Below are 23,157 nucleotides of genomic sequence, written 5' to 3'. Positions count from 1 at the left end.
AGATGTCTTCCCCTGCAGTATTTTGCTGACCAGAAGATTTTTGGGCTGGAGAGGGAGGGAGAGTAAAAATTGCCTCCTCTTGGAAACAATGACACATTCGTGGATGCTGTTGGCCAACAGGGCGTGGTATGATCTGGCCTGATGTTCTGCGTGACACGGACCAGAAAAGGAGACTCAGGGCTACTGCATCTAGCTCAAGTATCAGGGGGTAGCCGTGTTAGGATGCATCCGAAGAAGTGAGGTTTTTACTCACGAAAGCTTATGCCCAAATAAATCTGTTAGTCTTTAAGGTGCCACCAGATTCCTTGTTGTTTTTGCATCTAGCTCAGTAACTTCTGGCCAGGCTAGTGCATAGCTTTTGGAAAGGTTCATCCAACCTGATTGCATTGCCCCCCAGTGGGGTTGCAGACTGCAGTGGCCAGAGCTAGACCATGTCCTTCTCTCCTCCAAACCCTGTTGCTGACCAACAAGGCCTTCTGTGGAGCGAGTCTGGAAGATGGCACCAGCGTCTCTTGTGGCCTGTGCCCTGGGAAGGAGAAACTCAGTCGGGCTGTATAGCTCAGACTCGTTCCTTTGTCACTAGACCCCAAACACTGGTGGTGAGGCTGGGGAGATGGGAACATCAGTAAAGGGCCCAGAAGCTAAATGGATATTGCTGTGAAACTGCAGGTTTTTGTGGCTCATCCCAGAGCTTCATTCAGTGCTGGCACACCTGGGGCATGGGCTCTCCACCACTGGGAAGTGTAGGAGTGTCCATTGTAGCAATAGCTCAGTGATTTAGCATTGGCCAGCTAAACCCAGGGTTGTGAGTTCAATCCTTGAGGGGGCCACTTAGGGATCTGTGGCAAAAATCAGTACTTGGTCCTGCTAGTGAAGGCAGGGGGCTGGACTCGATGACCTTTCGAGGTCCCTTCCAGCTCTTATGAGATAGTGAGGAGGCGGAGGCAGGAGAGACCAAGCACATGCCTTTAAAAAAGTATGCCCATGCTTCCCATAGCATGAGGCCAAATCAAAGGGGCTTGAGGGGCTAGTGCCCCACTTCTGGAACTACACTGAATTCCAGGGGACAGATGGCCATTTGCCTGTCTGGGGGAGAAAGTGTAAGGGCACAGAGACTTATGGTCAGGATGCTTTCCAGATCAGGTCTTGATATCCTAGCTAGAGCTGAGCAAAATTTTTGGGACAAACCATTTTTCCCCCTGAAAAATGCAGATTTAGGTTAACAGAAACTTTTTACAAATTCAGCTCAAATTCACCAGATTGTTTTGGCCAGGGGGAAAAAAACAAACAAAAAATCTGAAGGGAAAAAAAAGTGGAACCATTTCATTTTCATAGAATCATAGAACTGGAAGGGACCTCAAGAGGTCATCTAGTCCAGTCCCCTGCATTCAAGGCAGAACCAGGTATTATCTAAATCATTGATGAAGATATTGAACAGACCCAGACCCAGAACCGATCTCTGCAGGACCCCACTCATTATGCCCTTCCAGCATGACTGTGAACCGCTGATAACTACTCTGGGAACGATTTTCCAAACAGTTATGCACCCACCTTATAGTAGCTCCATCCAGGTTGTATTTCCCTAGTTTGTTTATGAGAAGGTCATGCAAAAGAGTATCAAAAGCCTTACTAAAGTCAAGATATACCACATCTACTGCTTCCCCCCTATCCACAAGGCTTGTTACCCTGTCAAAGAAAGCTATCAGGTTGGTTTGACACGACTTGTTCTTGACAAATCCATGGTGACTGTTATTTATCACCTTATTTTCTTCTAGGTGTTTGCAAATTGATTGCTTAATTATTTGCTCCATTATCTTTCCGGGTATAAAAGTTAAGCTGACTGGTCTGTAATTCTCAGGGTTGTCCTTAATTCCCTTTTTATAGATGGGCACTAGATTTGCCCTTTTCCAGTCTTCTGGAATGTCTCTCATCTTCCATGACTTTTCAAAGATAATTGCTAATGGCTCAGATATCTCCTCAGTCAGCTCCTTGAGTATTCTAGAATGCATTTCATCAGGCCCTGGTGATTTGAAGACATCTAACTTGTCTAAGTAATATTTGACTTGTTCTTTCCCTATTTTAGACTCTGATCCTACCTCATTTTCACTGGCATTCACTATGTTAGACGTCCAATTGCCACCAATCTTCTTGGTGAAAACTGAAACAAAGAAGTCATTAAGCAGCTCTGCCATTTCCACATTTTTTGTTATTGTCTTTCCCCCCTCATTGAGTAACAGGCCTACTCTGTCCTTGGTCTTCCTCTTGCTTCTAATATATTGTAGAATGTTTTCTTGTTACCTTTTGTGTCCCTAGCTAGTTTGATCTCATTTTGTGCCTTGGCTTTTCTAATTTTGTCCCTACATACTTGTGTTATTTGTTTATATTCATCCTTTGTAATTTGACCGAGTTTCCACTTTTTATAGGACTCTTTTTTGAGTTTTAGTTCGTTGAAGATCTCCTGGGTAAGCCAGGGTGGTCTCTTGCCATACTTCCTATCTTTCCTATGCTCTTGTGCCATTAATAATGTCTCTTTGAAAAACTGCCAACTGTCTTCAATTGTTTTTCCCCTTAGACTTGCTTCCCATGTGATTTTACCTACCAACTCCCTGAGTTTGCTAAAGTCTGCCTTCTTAAAATCCATTGTCTTTATTGTGCTGTTCTCCCTCCTACTATTCCTTAGAACCATGAACTCTACCATTTCATGATCACTTTCACCCAAGTTGCCTTCCACTTTCAAATTCTCAGTCAGTTCCTCCCTATTTGTCAAAATTGAATCTAGAACAGCCTCCCCCGCTAGTAGCTTTTTCTACCTTTTGAAATAAAAAATTGTCTCCAATATATTCCTAGAACTTATTGGATAATCTGTGCCCTGCTGTGTTATTTTCCCAACAGAGTCTGGGTTATTGAAGTCCCCCATCACCACCAAGTCCTGTGCTTTGGATGATTTTGTTAGTTGTTTAAAAAAAACCTCATCCACCTCTTCTTCCTGGTTTGGTGGTCTGTAGTAGACCCCCTACCATGGCATCACCCTTGTTTTTTACCCCTTTTATCCTTACCCAGAGACTTTCAACAAGTCTGTTTCTTATTTCTATCTCAACCTCAGTCCAAGTGTATACATTTTTAATATATAAGGCAACACCTCATCCCTTTTCTCCCTGCCTGTCCTTCCTGAGCAAGCTGTATCCTTCTATACCAATATTCCAGTCATGTGGAATCCCACCAAGTCTCCGTGATGCCAACTATGTCATAGTTGTGTTTATTTATTAGCATTTCGAATACTTCCTGCTTATTTCCCATTCTTCTTGCATTAGTATACAGATATCTAAGATACTGATTTAATCCCCCCCTCCCCTGCCAGTTCTGTCTTCTCTCTCCCTTATTTCTGCTTAACAGCCCATGCTCCCCACAAAGTCTGACCCTTCTCCCAGGTCTCCATGTTTTTGACTTATCTGTGGGCTTTGGTCACTTGCCCCTGTCAAACCTAGTTTAAAGCCCTCCTCACTAGGTTAGCCAGTCTGTAGTCAAATATGCTCTTCTCCTTCCTCGATAGGTGGACCCCATCTCTGTTTAGCAGTCCTTCTTCCTGGAACAGCATCCCGTGGTCAAGGAAGCCGAAGCCCTCCTAGTGACACCATCTTTGCAGCCAGGCATTTACCTCCAGAATGTATCTGTCTTTGCCCAGGCCTCTACCCTTGACCGGAAGGATCAAAGAGAACACCACCTGTGCTCCCAACTCCCTTACCCTTACTCCCAGACCCCTGTAGTCACTTCTGATCTGCTGAGGGTCATACCTTGCAGTATCATTAGTGCCCACATGGATGAGTAGCATGGAGTAGTAGTCAGAGGCCAGATGATCCTTGACAGTCCCTCCGTAATGTCTCAGATACGGGCCCCTGGCAGGCATCATACCCCCTGAGATGCCATGACAGGGCGACAGAATAGTGCCTCCGTCCCCCTCAGAAGAGAGTCTCCAACCACCAATACCCTATGTTTCCTCCTGGGAGTGTTAGCTCTGATCCTCCCAGTCTTGGGGGTACGTGGCTTCTCCTCTTCAACCTTTGGGGTGATTCCTCATCACTTGTTGCCAAGGCAGCATAACGGTTCTCCATCACCATAGTGGGTGGGTTGGGAGTAGGGGTGGAGCACTGCCTGCTGCCAGAAGTAACCAGCAGCCAGTGTCCTCCCTGTACCAGAGCCTTATCCTTCTCCCTCGGTGGCATGACAGCAGTCCTCTTTAGCTGGGTAGTGTCCTCAGCCTTGGGGCAACAAAAATGATTAGGGGGCTGGAGCACATGACTTATAAAGAGAGGATGAGGGAACTGGGATTATTTAGTCTGCAGAAGAAAAGAATGAGGGGGGATTTGATAGTTACTTTCAACTACCTGAAAGGGGGTTCCAAAGAGGATGGATCTAGACTGTTCTCAGTGGTACCAGATGACAGAACAAAGAGTAATGGTCTCAAGTTGCAGTGGGGGAGGTTTAGGTTGGATATTAGGAAAAAGTTTTTCACTAGGAGGGTGGTGAAGCACTGAAATGGATTACCTAGGCAGGTGGTGGAATCTCCTTCCTTACAGGTTTTTAAGGTCAGGCTTGACAAAGCCCTGGCTGGGATGATTTAGTTGGGGATTGGTCCTGCTTTGAGCAAGGGGTTGGACTAGATGACCTCCTGAGGTCCCTTTCAACCCTGATATTCTATGTCTCCATATGAATACTCTCGAGAAATTCCTCGTGTGCACGTATGCTCCTCAGCCTGGCCAACTCCTCCTGTAGCTCTCCCAGCTGCTTCCTGAGAGATTCCAGCAGCAGGCACCTCTCACACTGGATGGTCCCCCCCAGCCTGGCTTTCTGTGAGTGGGAAATGCAGGCCACAGTCTTTGCAAATCCACACCAGTATCTGGGTAGAGGCATTAACTGTTTTGAAAGCAGAAGTTTTGATTTTTCAATTCAAATTTAATTTTTATTTGAAATATACTTCGGTGTCCTTCCCAAAACATTTACAGGGTAAAAAAATCAGGTAAGGGAACATTTAGTTTCTGATCTAACAAAATGTTGTTCATTTGACCCAGGGACCTGCTGTCTGCCCCACTGCAAGCTGCACGACTGACCTGGTGGGCTCCGCCCCGTGTCTAGTCGATGATTATCCATGTTAAAGCAAACCCCGCAATTCCATTAGGCATTGGCCCCTTTGTCAGCAGAGTCAGTGGAGAGGGCAATGGCTGAATGTGCCGCTGAGACAGTCCTTGTCGCTCTCTCTGAGAGCAGGGCTGAGTCCCGCTGGCTGCTTAGCGTGAGTGAAGCAGGCCTGCTGCTGCCCAGGCTGAACCTGTTCAGTGGATTAGGGGCTTCCTGCTGAGCACCCTCCATCCAGCTGAAATCTGTCCTGAGCACCTTGGGGTGGCTCCCAGAGGCCGTCACTCTCCAGAGCCGTTTCACCAGCACTCAGGCCTTTCAGTGCTTAGGACCAAATTTACAAATCACTGGAGAGAGAGAACAGTGGTAAAACAAGGGAAAATAAGCTGGCCTGTCCCCCAGGAAACAGCAGGCCAGCTCCTGTTATTCCTTCATTTAGCCATTTGCATGTAAATCTGCTGCATCTTCTTCTTTAATCCACTGCAATTCCCTTCCCGACTGATGTCCTTTTTAAGACCTGCTGTGTTCCTCACCGCCTGCCTCCGCCCCTCCTCCGTCTGGCCCCAATAGCATGGTTGGCTTCAGATCGCACGTGTACAGAAGTGTCTGATAATCCTCCAGCTGCTCCTCAGTGCTGAGGCCTGAAGTGAGCTAGAGCTATACTGCCAAAGGTGAAAGTAAGCCGGTACAATGTACTGGCAAGAACCAGTACGCCATGCCGGACTGGACCGGCTTCTCCGGCGGTGATTTAAAAGGCCAAGGGCTCCAGCCACTGTGGGGAGCCCCGGACTCTTTAAATCACCGCTGGAGCTCCAGCAGCCGGGCTCGGGCGGAGATTTAAAAGGCTCGGAGCTCCGGCCCCTGTGAGGAGCCCTGGGCCCTTTAGAGCGCTGCCTGAGCCCTGCTGCTAGAGCTCCGATGGCGCTTTAAAGGGCCCGGGCCTGGCTCCCCGCAGCGACCAGTGCCTCTGGCCCTTTAAATTGCTGCCGGAGCCCCGGGGCTCCTGCAGCTGGGCTCAGGCGGGGATTTAAAGGGCCCGGTGCTCCGGCAACTGCGGGGAGCCCCGGGCCCTTTAAATCTCTGCCCGAGTCCTGCTGCCCCGGGGTAGCGGCGGCAGGGCTCCCACGGTGATTTAAAGGGCCCGGAGCTCTGCGGTGGCCGGAGCTCCAGGCCCTTTAATTCGCCCCTAAGCCCCGGGCTCCCAGCCGCCTCTGCAGCTGGTAGCTCTGGGGTGATTTAAAGGCCCTGGGGCTCCCAGCCACAGCCTGAGCCCCAGGGCCTTTAAATCTTGAAAGGCCCCGCCTCTTCCGGTTGAGGCCATGCCTCTTCTGGTTGAGGCCACGCCCCCGCTCAGGACTCAGGGGGACTGGTAAGTCCTTTAAGTTACTTTCACTCCTGTATACTGCAGACCTTTCTGCACCAACCTAGGGACTTTGGTACTTTGCACCTGGCCCTGCTGCATAAATGCTGCATCATTTTAGCTGCATCTGCCTACAGGAAAGCAATGGATTCTGTCTTGTAGCATAAAATGGCAAAGCTCTATTCTAGCTGCTGCCTGCTATTCCATTAGAAGCCTAATTCATCCCTCTCATTTTATTCTTTCTCCATGCCCTTTGATGGTGACAGCTTAGTGACTCCTGCTCTGCAATCTCACATTGCTTGAGAAGGTCATGGACCCTTTTCTTTGTCACAATCAGTCGGAAGGACCCCTTTGGATACGTGCTCTGTACTGACAAGCTGGGCCCCAGTATGCTGGGGCATTAAGGCAGGTTGTGGAATCCCTGTCACTGTTGGTTTTAAAGAACAGGTTGGACAAATACCTGTCAGGGATGATCTTGGTTTCCTTGGCCCTGCCTCAGCGCAGAAGGCTGCACTAGATGACCTCTCAAGGTCCCCTTCAGACCTATATTTCTATGATTCTAACTATTAGACCACTGAACCTCACTGGTACTAGCAAGGTTCTAATGGTTGAGCTGTCTGTGCTGGCCTGTGGCCATTGGTATCCAGAAGAAGGCTCAGATTGTGTCATGTGAACTGATTGTATTAAAGAACGTATCTCTTGTTCCCTTCTGGTCATGGCTGGACACCCAAGGGAACAGCTCTTTCCCGCATCATGAGGGGCCCTGTCATTTGACCTAAGGACAGAAGCTCAGGCTCCAGCTCTGAAGAGGTTAATATCTGGCCTTGCTTTGGTGCCTTCCTCCTGATGCTAAAATGGGAATGAATACAGGACATGGCAGCCTGCTTTTATTTTTGTTGCCTGCACAGCAGTAACTGTTAAACAGTATTATATCCTCCCCACTTCAGTCCCTGACTCCCTGGCAGCTGGCACAGACCTTGGCTGACAGGAGGGAGCCTGTAGTGCTAAGCTGTTGCTTATCTCTCTGTCAGAGATGTCAGAGCTGCTGGTGTTGCCAGGCTCTGAGCCAGCGTGTTGCATTCTAACAGCTTGGGGTTTCTGCTGTTTCTGCCTAGGTGAACACAGCCATGCATGAGGCCAAGCTGATGGAGGAGTGTGATGAGCTCATGGAGATCATCCGGCAGCGCAAGCAAGTGATCGCTGTCAAGATCAAGGAGACGAAGGTAAGTGTCGCTCTGAGGTGTGTTTTTCTATGGGTGCACATGTGTGGCCAGTGCTGATGCCACAATTACTTGGGGGAAGCGCTGTGGCCACTGGTGCTGCTGCTCCTATGACATCCCTGCCCCAGATTTTCAGCTCAGCTTTGCCAACTTGCCCAGTCCTCTTGGTTTCATGTTACAGCATCCTCTCCAGGATAGCATGCTCCCATCCATGGGGCTGACGTGTCAGCAAACAAAGCCACAGAGGAGGGAGATGTACCTTGAGTAAGTGGTGTAAGAGTCGGGGAGACCCACTGGAAAAGATTAGTGTGTCTGGAAATTAGCTTCAAGTCTCAGCATTTCAGAGGTTGTCAATGGAGTGGCCAAGAATTTGCCTACAGAAGGGATAGGATATGCCAAGGCTGGGTCCTCTAATGCTTTTAAACATAGAGGGCAAGGCAAGGGCTGCTTTTCAGAAATGCTTTGTGTGATGCTGGCAGACCAGGTGCCAGCTCATGCCAAGGTCCCCAGGTCTCAACTGAACACTGACAAACACCTAGCTGGAACCAGTCTGGCTCACCTGTGGGTTAGTATAATTGAAACATTAAAATTATAAGAATGTGTTTAGTGTTTAAACTTTATAGAATGCCTGTGAGTTGCTGCCTGCACTAATCTCACTCACAGCATTGGTATCCCACAGTTGAGCATTGGTACTGTAAGCCTCTGGAATTATGTAAATCACTAGACAGGAAAGAGGCATTAAGTAATATGAAGTGCCGCACTGCAACCGAAAGTGTTATGTCCTGCCTGACAGGAAAGGCCCATCAACACCAGAAGGACTATTGTGGCTTGTTAAAGTGGTCAAAAGACTTTGATGCTCTGCTCTTCCCCTCCCATGAAGACGAGTCTTGCAAGTGGATTACTCCCATTGGCTGAGTTTGCAGCTCAGAGCACATGGGAGGAAGGGAATAAAATCCCCTAACAAGATGGAACTGAACCTCTGTGCTGGTTGGACTCAGGGGGGCAAGGTTTTCTAGGCGTAAGCAAGGGATCCCCAGCTGCTTAGCCTGGGTTAGCCCTAAAAGACATACAGAGTTTACTTATACAAGTTTCTGTCATCTTCTGAAATTTAAGATTATAACTAATTTTTGTGTGTGTTGACCTGCTTTAAATAACTCTTTTGTTTCCTTTTTCTATTTAATAAATCTGTATGTAGTTTATTAGAGGATTGGTTGCAAGTGTTGTCTTTGGGGTGAGATCTAAAGTGCAATTGACCTGGAGTAAGTGACTGGTCCTTCGGGACTTGGAGTAACCTGAATATTGCTGTGATTTTTTGGTGTAAGGGACTATCTGTCACAAAGGCAGGCTCACCTGGGTGACGAGATAGATCGGAGTACAAGGAGGACTGTCTGTGACGCCATGTTATGGCTGTTCCAGTGCCTGAGTTTACACTTGAACATGGAGAGTGAAATCTTAGTATAGACCTCACAACCAATTAGGGGTGGGTGCCCCGTTTCCTAAGCTTACAAGAAGTGAAAGGTTGGACAAATGACCAGGGAGAAGTATAAAAATATTGCTCAGGCATGCAGGAGTGAAATCAGGAAGGCCAAATCACACTTGGAGTTGCAGCTAGCAAGAGATGTTAAGAGTAACAAGAAGGGTTTCTTCAGGTATGTTAGCAACAAGAAGAAAGTCAAGGAAAGTGTGGGCCCCTTACTGAATGAGGAAGGCAACCTAGTGACCGAGGATGTGGAAAAAGCTAATGTACTCAATGCTTTTTTTGCCTCTGTCTTCACAAACAAGGTCAGTTCCCAGACTGCTGCACTGGGCAGCACAATATGGGGAGAAGGTGACCAGCCCTCTGTGGAGAAAGAAGTGGTTCAGGACTATTTAGAAAAACTGGACGTGCACAAGTCCATGGGGCCGGATGCGCTGCATCCGAGGATGCTAAAGGAGTTGGCGGATGAGATTGCAGAGCCATTGGCCATTATTTTTGAAAACTCATGGCAGTCAGGGGAGGTCCCGGATGACTGGAAAAAGGCTAATGTAGTGCCCATCTTTAAAAAAGGGAAGAAGGAGGATCCGGGAAACTACAGGCCAGTCAGCCTCACCTCAGTCCCTGGAAAAATCATGGAGCAGGTCCTCAAGGAATCAATTCTGAAGCACTTAGAGGAGAGGAAAGTGATCAGGAACAGTCAGCATGGATTCACCAAGGGGAAGTCGTGCCTGACTAACCTAATTGCCTTCTATGATGAGATAACTGGCTCTGTGGATGAGGGGAAAGCAGTGGATGTGTTATTTCTTGACTTTAGCAAAGCTTTTGATACGGTCTCCCACAGTATTCTTGCCACCAAGTTAAAGAAGTATGGGCTGGATGAATGAACTGTAAGGTGGATAGAAAGCTGGCTAGATCGTCGAGCTCAACGGGTAGTGATCAATGGCTCCATGTCTAGTTGGCAGCCGGTTTCAAGCGGAGTGCCCCAAGGCTTGGTCTTGGGGCCGGTTTTGTTTAATATCTTTAGTAATGATCTGGAAGATGGTGTGGACTGCACTCTCAGCAAGTTTGCAGATGACACTAAACTAGGAGGCGTGGTAGATACACTAGAGGGTAGGGATCGGATACAGAGGGACCTACAAGAAGGATGTGGAAAAATTGGAAAGAGTCCAACGGAGGGCAACAAAAATGATTAGGGGGCTGGAGCACATGACTTATGAGGAGAGGCTGAGGAAACTGGGATTGTTTAGACTGCAGAAAAGAAGAATGAGGGGGGATTTGATAGCTGCTTTCAACTACCTGAAGGGGGGTTCCAAAGAGGATGGAGCTCGGCTGTTCTCAGTGGTGTCAGATGACAGAACAAGGAGCAATGCTCTCAAGTTGCAGTGGGGGAGGTCTAGGTTGGATATTAGGAAACACTATTTCACTAGGAGGGTGGTGAAGCACTGGAATGCGTTACCTAGGGAGGTGGTGGAATCTCCTTTCTTGGAGGTTTTTAAGGCCCGGCTTGACAAGCCCTGGCTGGGATGATTTAGTTGGGAATTGGTCCTGCTTTGAGCAGGGGGTTGGACTAGATGACCTCCTGAGGTCCCTTCCAACCCTGATATTCTATGATTCTATGATTCAGTCTCCCTGAGGTTGGTGCTCAAGCTCTTAAGTCATTGCAGGCAGTATGACATTGTCATAGTTGGCAGGATTCATACCACAAGTGAATGAAGTTTATAGATCATAACCCCAGCGCTGTTAAGGTTTTACCTCAATAGTGAGAGTTTTACAGGTTATAGAATGGATACAATGAGTGACCACAGTTATGTAATGGTCTTGTAAGAAAAGAACTCGAACAGTTATGTAGGCAGGGCGGACTATCCTATAAAAAGATAAAAAAAGTTCAGGAGCTGAGAGCTTTGGTTTTAAGTTCTTACCCCAGGTGCTAGGGGAAGGCGAGGACCCTCCAGCCCCAGACGCAGCAGAGAAGACCACTGCAGGGGAATGGGCCCAATTACAGCACCTGAGAGCACCTGAAGAATGTGAGCATCAGAGACTTATGGCAGAATTACCAGTCAGGGAGACCAAGGCAGCTGAGGCAGCTGAGGAGAGAGCCCACCAAACACACAGGGAACAAGTAGCCAACAAAGGAGTGGGCTCACAGGTGTCTGATGGAAGCTCAAACCTTTCAGCCCAAATTACTGGAGCAGCAAAAGGAGCCAGTGAGTACACCTGCCACCCCACCCCCAACACAAGGGAGTGGGAGAAAGTCTGCCTAATGTATAAAGAAACTGAATATACAGAAGAGTTCCAGTCCACCTTGGAGAGACTGCTTAGGCTGCACAATATCCCCGCAGATAAAGAGATGCCTGTTCTCTTAACCAGCTTATCTGGGAAGCCAGACAAGTTTTAAATGATCTGGAGGAGGGTGGTGTGAAGGTGAAGAAGAAATTTAAAGAAAATTTATTGGAAAGATTTAAGATTACCTGTGAGATCTATTCAGGGGTGAAAGTAACTTAAAGGACTTACCGGTACGCTGGAGTCCTGAGCGGGGGCGTGGCCTCAACCGGAAGAGGCGGGGCCTTTCAAGGTTTAAAGGCCTTGGGGCTCCGGCTGTGGCTGGGAGCCCCAGGGCCTTTAAATCACCCCGGAGCTACCAGCTGCACAGGCGGCTGGGAGCCCTGGGGTTCAGGAGCGAATTAAAGGGCCCGGGGCTCCGGCTGCTGTGGAGCTCTGGGCCCTTTAAATCATCGCCCAAACCCTGCTGCCGGAGCTCCGGCAGTGATTTAAAGGGCCCGGGGCTCCCCGCAATGGCTGGAGCCCCGGGCCCTTTAAATCACCGCCGTGGAAGCCGGTCCAGTCCGGCATGGCATACTGGCTCTTGCCGGTGTGCCGTACCGGACCGGACAGGCTTACTTTCACCTCTGGATCTATTGATTGAAGGCTAGAAATATCAGCCTGTTGGACAATGTCACTCATGTTGAACATGTGCTTAAAATATCATAGAATCATAGCATATCAGGGTCGGAAGGGACCTCAGGAGGTCATCTAGTCCAACCCCCTGCTCAAAGCAGGACAAATTCCAAACTAAATCATCCCAGCCAAGGCTTTGTCAAGCCTGACCTTAAAAACCTCTAAGGAAGGAGATTCCACCAACTGCCTAGGTAACCCATTCCAGTGCTTCACCACCCTCCTAGTGAAAAAGTTTTTCCTAATAGCCAACCTAAACCTCCCCAACTGCAACTTGAGACCATTACCCCTTGTTCTGTCATCAGGTACCACTGAGAACAGTCTAGATCCATCCTCTTTGGAACCCCCTTTCAGGTAGTTGAAAGCAGCTATCAAATCCCCCCTCATTCTTCTTTTCTGCAGACTAAACAATCCCAGTTCCCTCAGCCTCTCCTCATAAGTCATGTGCTCCAGACCCCTAATCATTTTTGTTGCCCTCCGCTGGACTCTTTCCAATTTTTCCACATCCTTCTTGTAGTGTGGGGACCAAAACTGGACACAGTACTCCAGATGAGGCCTCACCAATGTCGAATAGAGGGGAATGATCACGTGCCTCGATCTGCTGGCAATGCCCCTACTTATACAGCCCAAAATGCTGTTAGCCTTCTTGGCAACAAGGGCACACTGTTGACTCATATCCAGCTTCTTGTCCACTGTAACCCCTAGGTCCTTTTCTGCAGAACTGCTTCCTAGCCATTCTGTCCCTAGTCTGTAACAGTGCATGGGATTCTTCCGTACTAAGGGCAGGACTCTGCACTTATCCTTGTTGAACCTCATCAGGTTTTTTTTGGCCCAATCCTCTAATTTGTCTAGGTCCCTCTGTATCCTATCCCTACCCTCCAGTGTATCTACCACTCCTCCCAGTTTAGTGTCATCTGCAAACTTGCTGAGAGTGCAGTCCACGCCATCCTCCAGATCATTAATGAAGATATTGAACAAAACCGACCCCTGGGGCACTCCACTTGAAACCGGCTTCCAACTAGACATGGAGCCGTTGATCACTACCCGTTGAGCCCGACGATCTAGCCAGCTTTCTATCCACCTTATAGTCCATTCATCCAGCCCATACTTCTTTAACTTGGGGTATGTCTACACTACGAAATTAGGTCGAATTAATAGAAGCTGGTTTTATAGAAATCGGTTGTATACAGCCGATTGTGCGTGTCCCCACATAAAATGCTCTAAGTGCTCTAGTCAACGGACCGCGTCCACAGTACCGAGGCTAGCGTCGACTTCCGGAGCATTGCACTATGGGTAGCTATCCCACAGTTCCCGCAGTCTCCGCCGCCCATTGGAATTCTGGGTTGAGATCCCAATGCCCGAATGATGCAAAACAGTGTCGCGGGAGGTTCTGGGTACATGTCATCAGGCCCCTCCCCCTCCGTCAGAGCAACAGCAGACAATAGATTCACGCCTTTTTACCTGGGTTACCTGTGCAGACAACATACCACGGCAAGCATGGAGCCCGCTCAGCTCATTGTCACCATATGTCATCTGGGTGCCGGCAGACGTGGGACTGCATTGCTACACAGCAGCAGCAGCTAACTGCCTTTTGGCGGTAGATGGTGCAGCATGACTAGTAGCCTTCATTGGCAATCTGGGTGCTGGCAGCTGTGGGGCTGGCAGCCGTAGGGCTGCATTGCACCAGCCCCTTGCCTTTTGGCAGTAGATGGTGTATTACGACCGGTAACCGTCCTATTACAAGTTGGATCATCGCACATTAGCAGAGTCTTCCCTGAGCAGCAGATCGTGCAATAGGCCTGAAGGCCATCATCATCATACAGGAAAAATGTGGCTATCAGTCTTAGTACACTAACTGCCAAGCACCCAGAAGATGCCGAGGGCTATCAGTCATGCTGCACTGTCGTCTTAAGATGTAAAAAATAGATTTGTTCTGTATTCATTTGCTTCCCCTCCCTCCGTGAAATCAACGGCCTGCTAAACCCAGGGTTTTCAGTTTAATCTTTGGGGGGGACCATTCTGTGTGACAGTTGTTTGTGTTTCTCCCTGATGCACAGCCACCTTTCTTGATTTTAATTCCCTGTACCTGTACGCCATGTCGTCACTCGGCCCACCCTCCCTCCTTCCCCTGGTCCGTCAGATACTAGTTTCGTGCCTTTTTTCAGACCAGGCGCCATAGCTAGCACTGGGATCATGGAGCCCGCTCAGATCACCACGGCAATTATGAGCACTATGAACACCACACGCATTGTCCTGGAGTATATGCAGAGCCAGGACATGCCAAGGCGAAACCCGGACCAGCCGAGGAGGCGATTGCAGCGCGGCGTCGAGAGTGATGAGGAAATTTACACGGACATAGACCTCTTAAAAGGCACAGGCCCCAGCAATGTGGAAATCATGGTGTTACTGGGGCAGGTTCATGCCATGGAACGCCGATTCTGGGCCCGGGAAACAAGCACAGACTGGTGGGACTGCATCGTGCTGCAGGTGTGGGACGATTCCCAGTGGCTGCGAAACTTTCGCATGCGTAAGGGCACTTTCATGGAACTTTGTGACTTGCTTTCCCCTGCCCTGAAGCGCCAGAATACCAAGATGAGAGCAGCCCTCACAGTTGAGAAGCGAGTGGCGATAGCCCTGTGGAAGCTTGCAACGCCAGACAGCTACCGGTCAGTTGGGAATCAATTTGGAGTGGGCAAATCTACTGTGGGGGCTGCTGTGATCCAAGTTGCCAGGGCAATGAAAGACCTGGTAATATCAAGGGTAGTGACTCTGGGCAACGTGCAGGCAATAGTGGATGGTTTTGCTGAAATGGGATTCCCAAACTGTGGTGGAGCTATAGACGGAACCCATATCCCTATCTTGGCACCGGAGCACCAAGCCACCGAGTACATAAACCGCAAGGGGTACTTTTCAATGCTGCTGCAAGCCCTGGTGGATCACAAGGGACGTTTCACCAACATCAACGTGGGATGGCTAGGAAAGGTACATGGTGCTCGCGTCTTCAGGAACTCTGCTCTGTTTCGAAAGCTGGAGGAAGGGACTTTCTTCCCGGACCAGAAAGTAACCGTTGGGGATGTTGAAATGCCTATCGTGATCCTTGGGGACCCAGCCTACCCCTTAATGCCATGGCTCATGAAGCCATACACAGGCAGCCTGGACAGGAGTCAGGACCTGTTCAACTACAGGCTGAGCAAGTGCTGAATGGTGGTGGAATGTGCATTTAATGTGTTTAAAAGCGCGCTGGCGCAGCTTACTGACTCGCTCAGACCTCAGCGAAAAGAATATCCCCATTGTTATTGCTGCTTGCTGTGCGCTCCACAATATCTGTGAGAGTAAGGGGGAGACATTTATGGTGCGGTGGGAGGTTGAGGCAACTCACCTGGCCGCTGATTATGCGCAGCCAGACACCAGGGCGGTTAGAGGAGCACAGCAGGGCGCGGTGCGCATCAGAGAAGCTTTGAAAACGAGTTTTGTGACTGGCCAGGCTACGGTGTGAAACTTCTGTTTGTTTCTCCTTGATGAACCCTCCGCCCCCCCCACCCGGTTCACTCTACTTCCCTGTAAACCAACCACCCCACCCTCCCCTCCCCATTTCGAGCACCGCTTGCAGAGGCAATAAAGTCATTGTTATTTCACATTCATGTATTCTTTATTAATTCCTCACACAAGTAGGGGGATAATTGCCAAGGTAGCCTGGGATGGGTGGGGGAGGAGGGATGGAAAAGGACACACTGCATTTTAAAACTTTAACTCTTATTGAAGGCCAGCCTTCTGATGCTTGGGCAATCAACTGGGGTGGAGTGACTGGGTGGCCGGAGGCCCCCCCACCATGTTCTTGGGCGTCTGGGTGAGGAGGCTATGGAACTTGGGAAGGAGGGCTGTTGGTTACACAGGGGCTGTAGTGGCGGTCTCTGCTCCTGCTGCCTTTCCTGCAGCTCAACCATACGCTGGAGCATATCAGTTTGATGCTCCAGCAGACGGAGCATTGACTCTTGCCTTCTGTCTGCAAGCTGACGCCACCTATCATCTTCAGCCCGCCACTTGCTCTGTTCATCCCGCGATTCAGCCCGCCACCTCTCCTCTCATTCATATTGTGCTTTTCTCATGTCTGACATTGACTGCCTCCACGCATTCTGCTGTGCTCTATCAGCGTGGGAGGACATCTGGAGCTCCGTGAACATATCATCCCGCATCCTCCGTTTTCTCTTTCTAATGTTCATTAGCCTCTGTGAAGGAGAAACATTTGCAGCTGGTGGAGGAGAAGGGAGAGGTGGTTAAAAAAGACACATTTTAGAGAACAATGGGTACACTCTTTCGTTACAAGGTCGCATTTTTCCTCTTATAGTGAGGGCCTGCCGGTTTGGTATGAGAGATCACTCACGCAGTGCCAGGCAACAGATTTCGGCTTGCAGGCAGCCATGGTAAGCCACAGTCTTTTGGCTTTTTTAACCTTCTTAACATGTGGGAATGGTTTCAAACAGCAGCGCCCTCATTTCCCATATCAAGGATGAATTGGGTTGGCCATTTAAAATGGGTTTTCAATGTAAAAGGAGAGGCTGCGGTTTCAGGGTTAACATGCAGCACAAACCCAACTAAACCACCCCCCCACACACACACCCAATTCTCTGGGATGATCACTTCACCCCTCCCCCCACCGCATGGCTAACAGCGGGGAACATTTCTGTTCAGAAGATCAGGAACGGGCACCTCTGAATGTCCCCTTAATTAAATCACCCCATTTCAACCAGGTGACCGTGAATGATATCACTCTCCTGAGGATAACAAAGAAAGATAAGGAATGGATGTTGTCTCCATGCCAGCAAACACTGGGACCATACGCTGCCATGCTTTGTTATGCAATGATTCCAGACTACGTGCTTTGGGAGTACATGAAGGAGAGCTTTCTGGAGATGTCCCTGGAGGATTTCCGCTCCATCCCCATACACGTTAACAGACTTTTCCAGTAGCTGTACTGGCCGTGATTGCCAGGGCAAATTAATCATTAATCATTAAACACGCTTGCTTTTAAACCATGTGTAATATTTACAAAGGTACACTCACCAGAGGTCCCCTGTGTGCCCTCAGGGTCTTGGGTGAGTTCGGGGGTTACTGGTTCCAGGTCCAGGGTGACAAACATATCCTGGCTGTTGGGGAAACCGGTTTCTCCGCTTCCTTGCTGCTGTGAGCTACCTCCATCCTGATTTTCCTCGTTCCCCGAACCCTCTTCCCTGTGTGTTTCTCCAGTGAGGGAGTCATAGCACACGGTTGGGGTAGTGGTGGCTGCACCCCTTAGAATGGCATGCAGCTCCACGTAGAAGCGGCAAGTTTGCGGCTCTGCCCCGGACCTTCCATTTGCTTCTCTGGCTTTGTGGTAGGCTTGCCGTAGCTCCTTAATTTTCACGCGGCACTGCTGTGTGTCCCTGTTATGGCCTCGGTCCTTCATGGCCTTCGAGACCTTTTCTAATACTTTGACATTTCTTTTACTGCTACGGAGTTCAGCTAGCACTGATTCATCTCCCCATATGGCGAGCAGATCCCGTACCTCCCGTTTGGTCCATGCTGGAGCTCTTTCGCGATCCTGGGACTCCATCACGGTTACCTGTGCTGATGAGCTCTGCGTGGTTACCTGTGCTCTCCACGCTGGGCAAACAGGAAATGAAATTCAAACGTTCGCGGGTCTTTTCCTGTCTACCTGGTCAGTGCATCTGAGTTGAGAGTGCTGTCCAGAGCGGTCACAATGAAGCACTGTGGGATAGCTCCCGGAGGCCAATAACGTCGAATTCCATCCACACTACCCCAATTCCGACCCGCAAAGGCCGATTTTATCGCTAATCCCCTTGTCGAAGGTGGTGTAAAGAAACTGGTTTAAAGGGCCCTTTAAGTCGAAAGAAAGGGCTTCGTCGTGTGAACGTGTCCAAGCTTAATTCGATTTAATGCTGCTAAAGTCGACCTAAACTCGTAGTGTAGACCAGGCCTTGGTGGCAAGAATACTGTGGGAGACTGTATCAAAAGCTTTGCTAAAGTCAAAGAATAACACATCCACTGCTTTCCCCTCATCCACAGGGTCAGTTATCTCCTCATAGAAGGCAATTAGGTTAGTCAGGCATGACTTGCCCTTGTTGAATCCATGCTGACTGTTCCTGATCACTTTCCTCTCCTCTAAGTGCTTCAGAATTGATTCCTTGAGGACCTGCTCCATGATTTTTCCAGGGACTGAGGTGAGGCTGACTGGCCTGTAGTTCCCCGGATCCTCCTCCTTCCCTTTTTTAAAGATGGGCACTACATTAGCCTTTTTCCAGTCATCTGGGACCTCCCCTGATCGCCATGAGTTTTCAAAGATAATGGCCAATGGCTCTGCAATCACATCCGCCAACTCCTTTAGCACCCTTGGATGCAGCGCATCCGGCCCCATGGACTTGTGCTTGTCCAGTTTTTCTAAATAGTCCTGAACCACTTCTTTCTCCACAGAGGGCTGGTCACCTTCTCCCCATACTGTGCTGCCCAGTGCAGCAGTCTGGGAACTGACCTTGTTCGTGAAGACAGAGGCAAAAAAATCATTGAGTACATTAGCTTTTTCCACATCCTCGGTCACTAGGTTGCCTTCCTCATTCAGTAAGGGGCCCACACTTTCCTTGACTTTCTTCTTGTTGCTAACATACCTGAAGAAACCCTTCTTGTTACTCTTAACATCTCTTGCTAGCTGCAACTCCAAGTGTGATTTGGCCTTCCTGGTTTCACTCCTGTATGCCTGAGCAATATTTTTATACTCCTCCCTGGTCATTTGTCCAATCTTCCACTTCTTGTAAGCTTCTTTTTTGCATTTAAGGTCAGCAAGGATTTCACTGTTAAGCCAAGCTGGTCATATTTACTGTTCTTTCTACACATTGGGATGTTTTTTTCCTGCAACCTCAATAAGGATTCTTTAAAATATAGCCAGCTCTCCTGGACTCCTTTCCCCCTCATGTTATTCTCCCAGGGGATCCTGCCCATCAGTTCCCTGAGGGAGTCAAAGTCTGCTTTTCTGAAGTCCAGGGTCCGTATTCTGCTGTTCTCCTTTCTTCCTTGTGTCAGGATCCTGAACTCGACCATCTCATGGTCACTGCCTCCCAGGTTCCCATCCACTTTTGCTTCCCCTACTAATTCTTCCGTTTGTGAGCAGGAGGTCTAGAAGAGCTCTGCCCCTAGTTGGTTCCTCCAGCACTTGCACCAGGAAATTGTCCCTTACACTTTCTAAAAACTTCCTGGATTGTCTGTGCACCGCTGTATTGTTCTCCCAGCAGATATCAGGGTGATTAAAGTCTCCCATGAGAACCAGGGCCTGCGATCTAGTAACTTCTGCTAGTTGCTGGAAGAAAGCCTCGTCCACCTCATCCCCCTGGTCTGGTGGTCTATTGCAGACTTCCACCACAACATCACCCTTGTTGCTCATACTTCTAAACTTAATCCAGAGACTCTCAGGTTTTTTTGCAGTTTCATACCGGAGTTCTGAGCAGTCATATTCTTCTCTTACATACAATGCAACTCCCCCACCTTTTCTGTCCTGCCTGTCCTTCCTGAGCAGTTTATATCCATCCATGACAGTACTCCAGTCATGTGAGTTATCCCACCAAGTCTCTGTTATTCCAATGACATCATAGTTCCTTGACTGTGCCAGGACTTCCAATTCTCCCTGCTTGTTTCCCAGGCTTCTTGCATTTGTGTATAGGCACTTAAGATAACTCGCTGATTGTCCCGCTTTCTCAGTCTGAGACAGGAGTCCTCCCCTCTTGCACTCTCCTGCTCGTGCTTCCTCCCGGTATCCCATTTCCCCACTTACCTCACGGCTTTGGTCTCCTTCCCCCGGTGAACCTAGTTTAAAGCCCTCCTCACTAGGTTAGCCAGCCTGCTTGTGAAGATGTTCTTCCCTCTCTTCGTTAGGTGGAGCCCATCTCTGCCTAGCACTCCTCCTTCTTGGAACACCATCCCATGGTCGAAGAATCCAAAGCCTTCTCTCCGACACCACCTGCGTAGCCATTCGTTGACTTCCACAATTCAACGGTCTCTACCCAGGCCTTTTCCCTGCACAGGGAGGATGGATGAGAACACCACTTGCACCTCAAACTCCTTTATCCTTCTTCCCACAGCCACGTAGTCTGCAGTGATCCGCTCAAGGTCATTCTTGGCAGTATCATCGGTGCCCACGTGGAGAAGCAGGAAGGGGTAGTGATCCGAGGGCTTGATGAGTCTCGGCAGTCTCTCCGTCACATCATGAATCCTAGCTCCTGGCAAGCAGCAGAGCTCTCGGTTTTCTCGGTCGGGGCGGCAGATAGATGACTCAGTCCCCCTGAGGAGGGAGTCCCTGACCACCGCCACCCTCCTCCTTCTCTTGGGAGCGGTGGTCGTGGAACCCCCATCCCTAGGACAGTGCATCTCATGCCTTCCAATCGGTGGAGTCTCCTTTTGCTCCCTTCCCTCAGATGTATCATCTACTCCACTCTCCGCATTAGTACCTGTGGAGAGAACATGAAAACGGTTGCTCACCTGTATCTTCATTGCTGGTACATGGACGCTCCTCTTTCTTCTTCTGGAGGTCACATGCTGCCAATTTTCTTCACTGTCCCTCAGTCCCCTCTGTGCAACCTGCTCCGATTCTTCAGAACGTTGTGCCTGTAGACGCATATCCTGATGTCTGTCCAGGAAATCTTCATTTTCTCATATGCAACGCAGGGTCGATACTTGTTTCTCCAGACCTCGAACCTTCTCTTCCAATATGGAGACCAGCTTGCACTTTGTACAGACAAAGTCGCTTCTGTCCTGTGGAAGAAAGACAAACATGGTACAAGCTGTGCAGGTTACAACAACTGAACACTCACCTTCCAAATCACCTTCCTTCTAAGAGCTTCCTCAGCTGTTGCAGCAACTCACAGAAACCTGCGAGATGTAAGGCTCAGTGGGCTCTCCGCAGGCGAACTCCCAGGCAAACTCCCTCTGTTAGCCTCCGCTGTTCGCCGCTCAGCTGGTTCACTGCTGACTGGCTTTTTATACCAATCAGGCCCACTCAAGGCCCACCTGGAACAAAGCACTCCCAATTCACACTGTTCAAACAAACAATCAAACAATGAAGCACATGGTCAAACTGACAAACTGTCCCCTGCAACAGACACTCAGATACTCACCAACACAGCCCCCCTCCTAAAATATGTATTTTAGGAGAAAATGGATAATGGGGGTGGGGGCTGAATGTGGTGATGGAAAACTGTTTGAGCTGATAGCCCAGGAGCAGTTGTTCTGGGTGGTTACAGATGAGGTGAAGGCAGCCATCTGTGACAAAAAGCCATCCACAGTTTTAGAGGCTGCAGAAATTGCTTATGATGTTGAGTCAAGGGCCCATGGGGGCGGGGGAGTAAATCCCAGGGGAAGGGAAATCCCTATGTCACCCAGGGTAAGAGGGAAGTAGTGATTGGAAAGAAACCTAACCCCACTTAGATAAAACCCCTGAAGGGAACCCAAGTTTTAAAGCCACCTACCAACAGGAAAGGCAGGTAAATCACCAGAAGGGAGAGAGGCATTAAGTAATGTGAAGTGCTGCTCTGCAACTGAAGGTGTGACATCCTGCCCAACAGGAAAAGCCAGTTGACTCCAGAAAGACTATTGTGGCATGTTAAAGAGGACAAAAGACTTTGTTGCTCTGTTTCCCCCTCCTCCCCCATGAAGAGAGGGTATTCACGTATGTTAATGCTGATATAGTGCCTGAGGATTTTACACTTGATAATTGGTTGGGAACATCTAAATACAGAACTCACAGTCAATTTGGGGTTTTTGCTCAGGTCTTACCAGCCTACCCTGAGGTTGGTGTTCATGCTCCTGAGTCACTGCAGACAGCTTGACACTTGGTAAAATCCATTTTCCTCATTCAGCTCTTATGGCAATAAGACTAATAGCAAACGATGCTGTAGCTCAGTGCACAGTACTCCCTGGAGCCGTAGCTTTGCAGAGCCCTTCTAGGGGGCCAGCACCTGCACTGTCCAGTCACTCTAGAGACTCACATACCTTACAGCACACAGGCCCAGGCTGTATGTCATGTTGATATCATTGAGTTGTGCTTCACAAATTCATGAGATGCTGTTAATTTGTCCTACTCCGGCAGCACTTTTTGGGATAGGCTTTGAATAGCAGCTGTAGCTGAGAGCTGTGAGTTAGATCCTGAAAGTGCAGGGGAGTGCAGCAGCTATTCTGTATCAGCTCTTACACAGCCATGGACCAGGATGCTGGCTGCCACGTGCACATGAATGTCTCTCTGCACGTCCTATCAGATAAACCAGAGCCCCTCTGGTGTCTACCATCTCTTCCACATGTGATGACATTGCAGTGACACCCGGCAGCCTTTTTAAAACAGAGTAGGGATTATTAGTCAATTGGGATACCACATCGGGAAGTCCTTAGGGTAGCCGAGAGAAACAAAGGTGAAGATGAAGTTCAAACTGGCCAATGTCAGGGTTCTACCCAACCAAGCCGCTGTAGATTGGCTCTGTCAATCCTCTCTCTGTCTTTGTGTCTCAGGCTAGGTCTACACTACGGCGGGGGGGGGGGGTGTCAACCTAAGAGACGCAACTTCAGCTATGTGAATAGCGTAGCTGAAGTTGCGTATTTTAGGTCGACTTACCTGGCTGTGAGGATGGTGGCAAGTCGACTGCTGCCGCACTGCCGTTAACTCCGCTTCCGCCTCTTGCCGCGGTGGATTTCCGGAGTCGACAGCAGAGCCATCGGGGATTGATTTTATTGCGTCTTCACTAGACACAATAAGTCGATCCCCAATAGATCAATTGCTACCCGCCGATCCAGCGGGTAGTGAAGACGTGCCCTCAGTCCCAGTTGAGAGCTCCTGTGTCTCTCCAAGGGCTAGCTCCTAACACAGCCACCTCACACCTTTTGCTCCATTGTCCTCCTCCTGCCAGGACCCATGCTGAGTTCACATGTTCTGCCTGAGGGAGTTTCCCATTGTTAGGTGTTAGTTGTTCTGCCCTTGGGGTCCTGTTGTC

The 23,157-nt window shown here is 49.2% G+C and overlaps 1 protein-coding gene across 5 annotated transcripts in view; it reads left to right on the top strand.

Moving 5' to 3' along the window:
* The window catches only part of MID2 (midline 2), a 432,473-nt gene that overhangs the window by 267,819 nt on the left and 141,497 nt on the right, over window positions 1–23,157 (top strand). For all 5 annotated transcript variants that reach the window (XM_054039814.1, XM_054039809.1, XM_054039813.1 and 2 more), the window contains exon 4: window positions 7,606–7,713. In XM_054039814.1, coding sequence (XP_053895789.1) covers window positions 7,606–7,713 — 108 coding nt within the window. The remainder of the gene's footprint in view (window positions 1–7,605; window positions 7,714–23,157) is intronic.

The sequence above is a fragment of the Malaclemys terrapin genome, chromosome 9, assembly GCF_027887155.1.
Source record: "Malaclemys terrapin pileata isolate rMalTer1 chromosome 9, rMalTer1.hap1, whole genome shotgun sequence".
Classification (NCBI taxonomy): Eukaryota; Metazoa; Chordata; order Testudines; family Emydidae; genus Malaclemys; species Malaclemys terrapin.
This window is presented reverse-complemented; position numbering and strand designations above follow the sequence as displayed.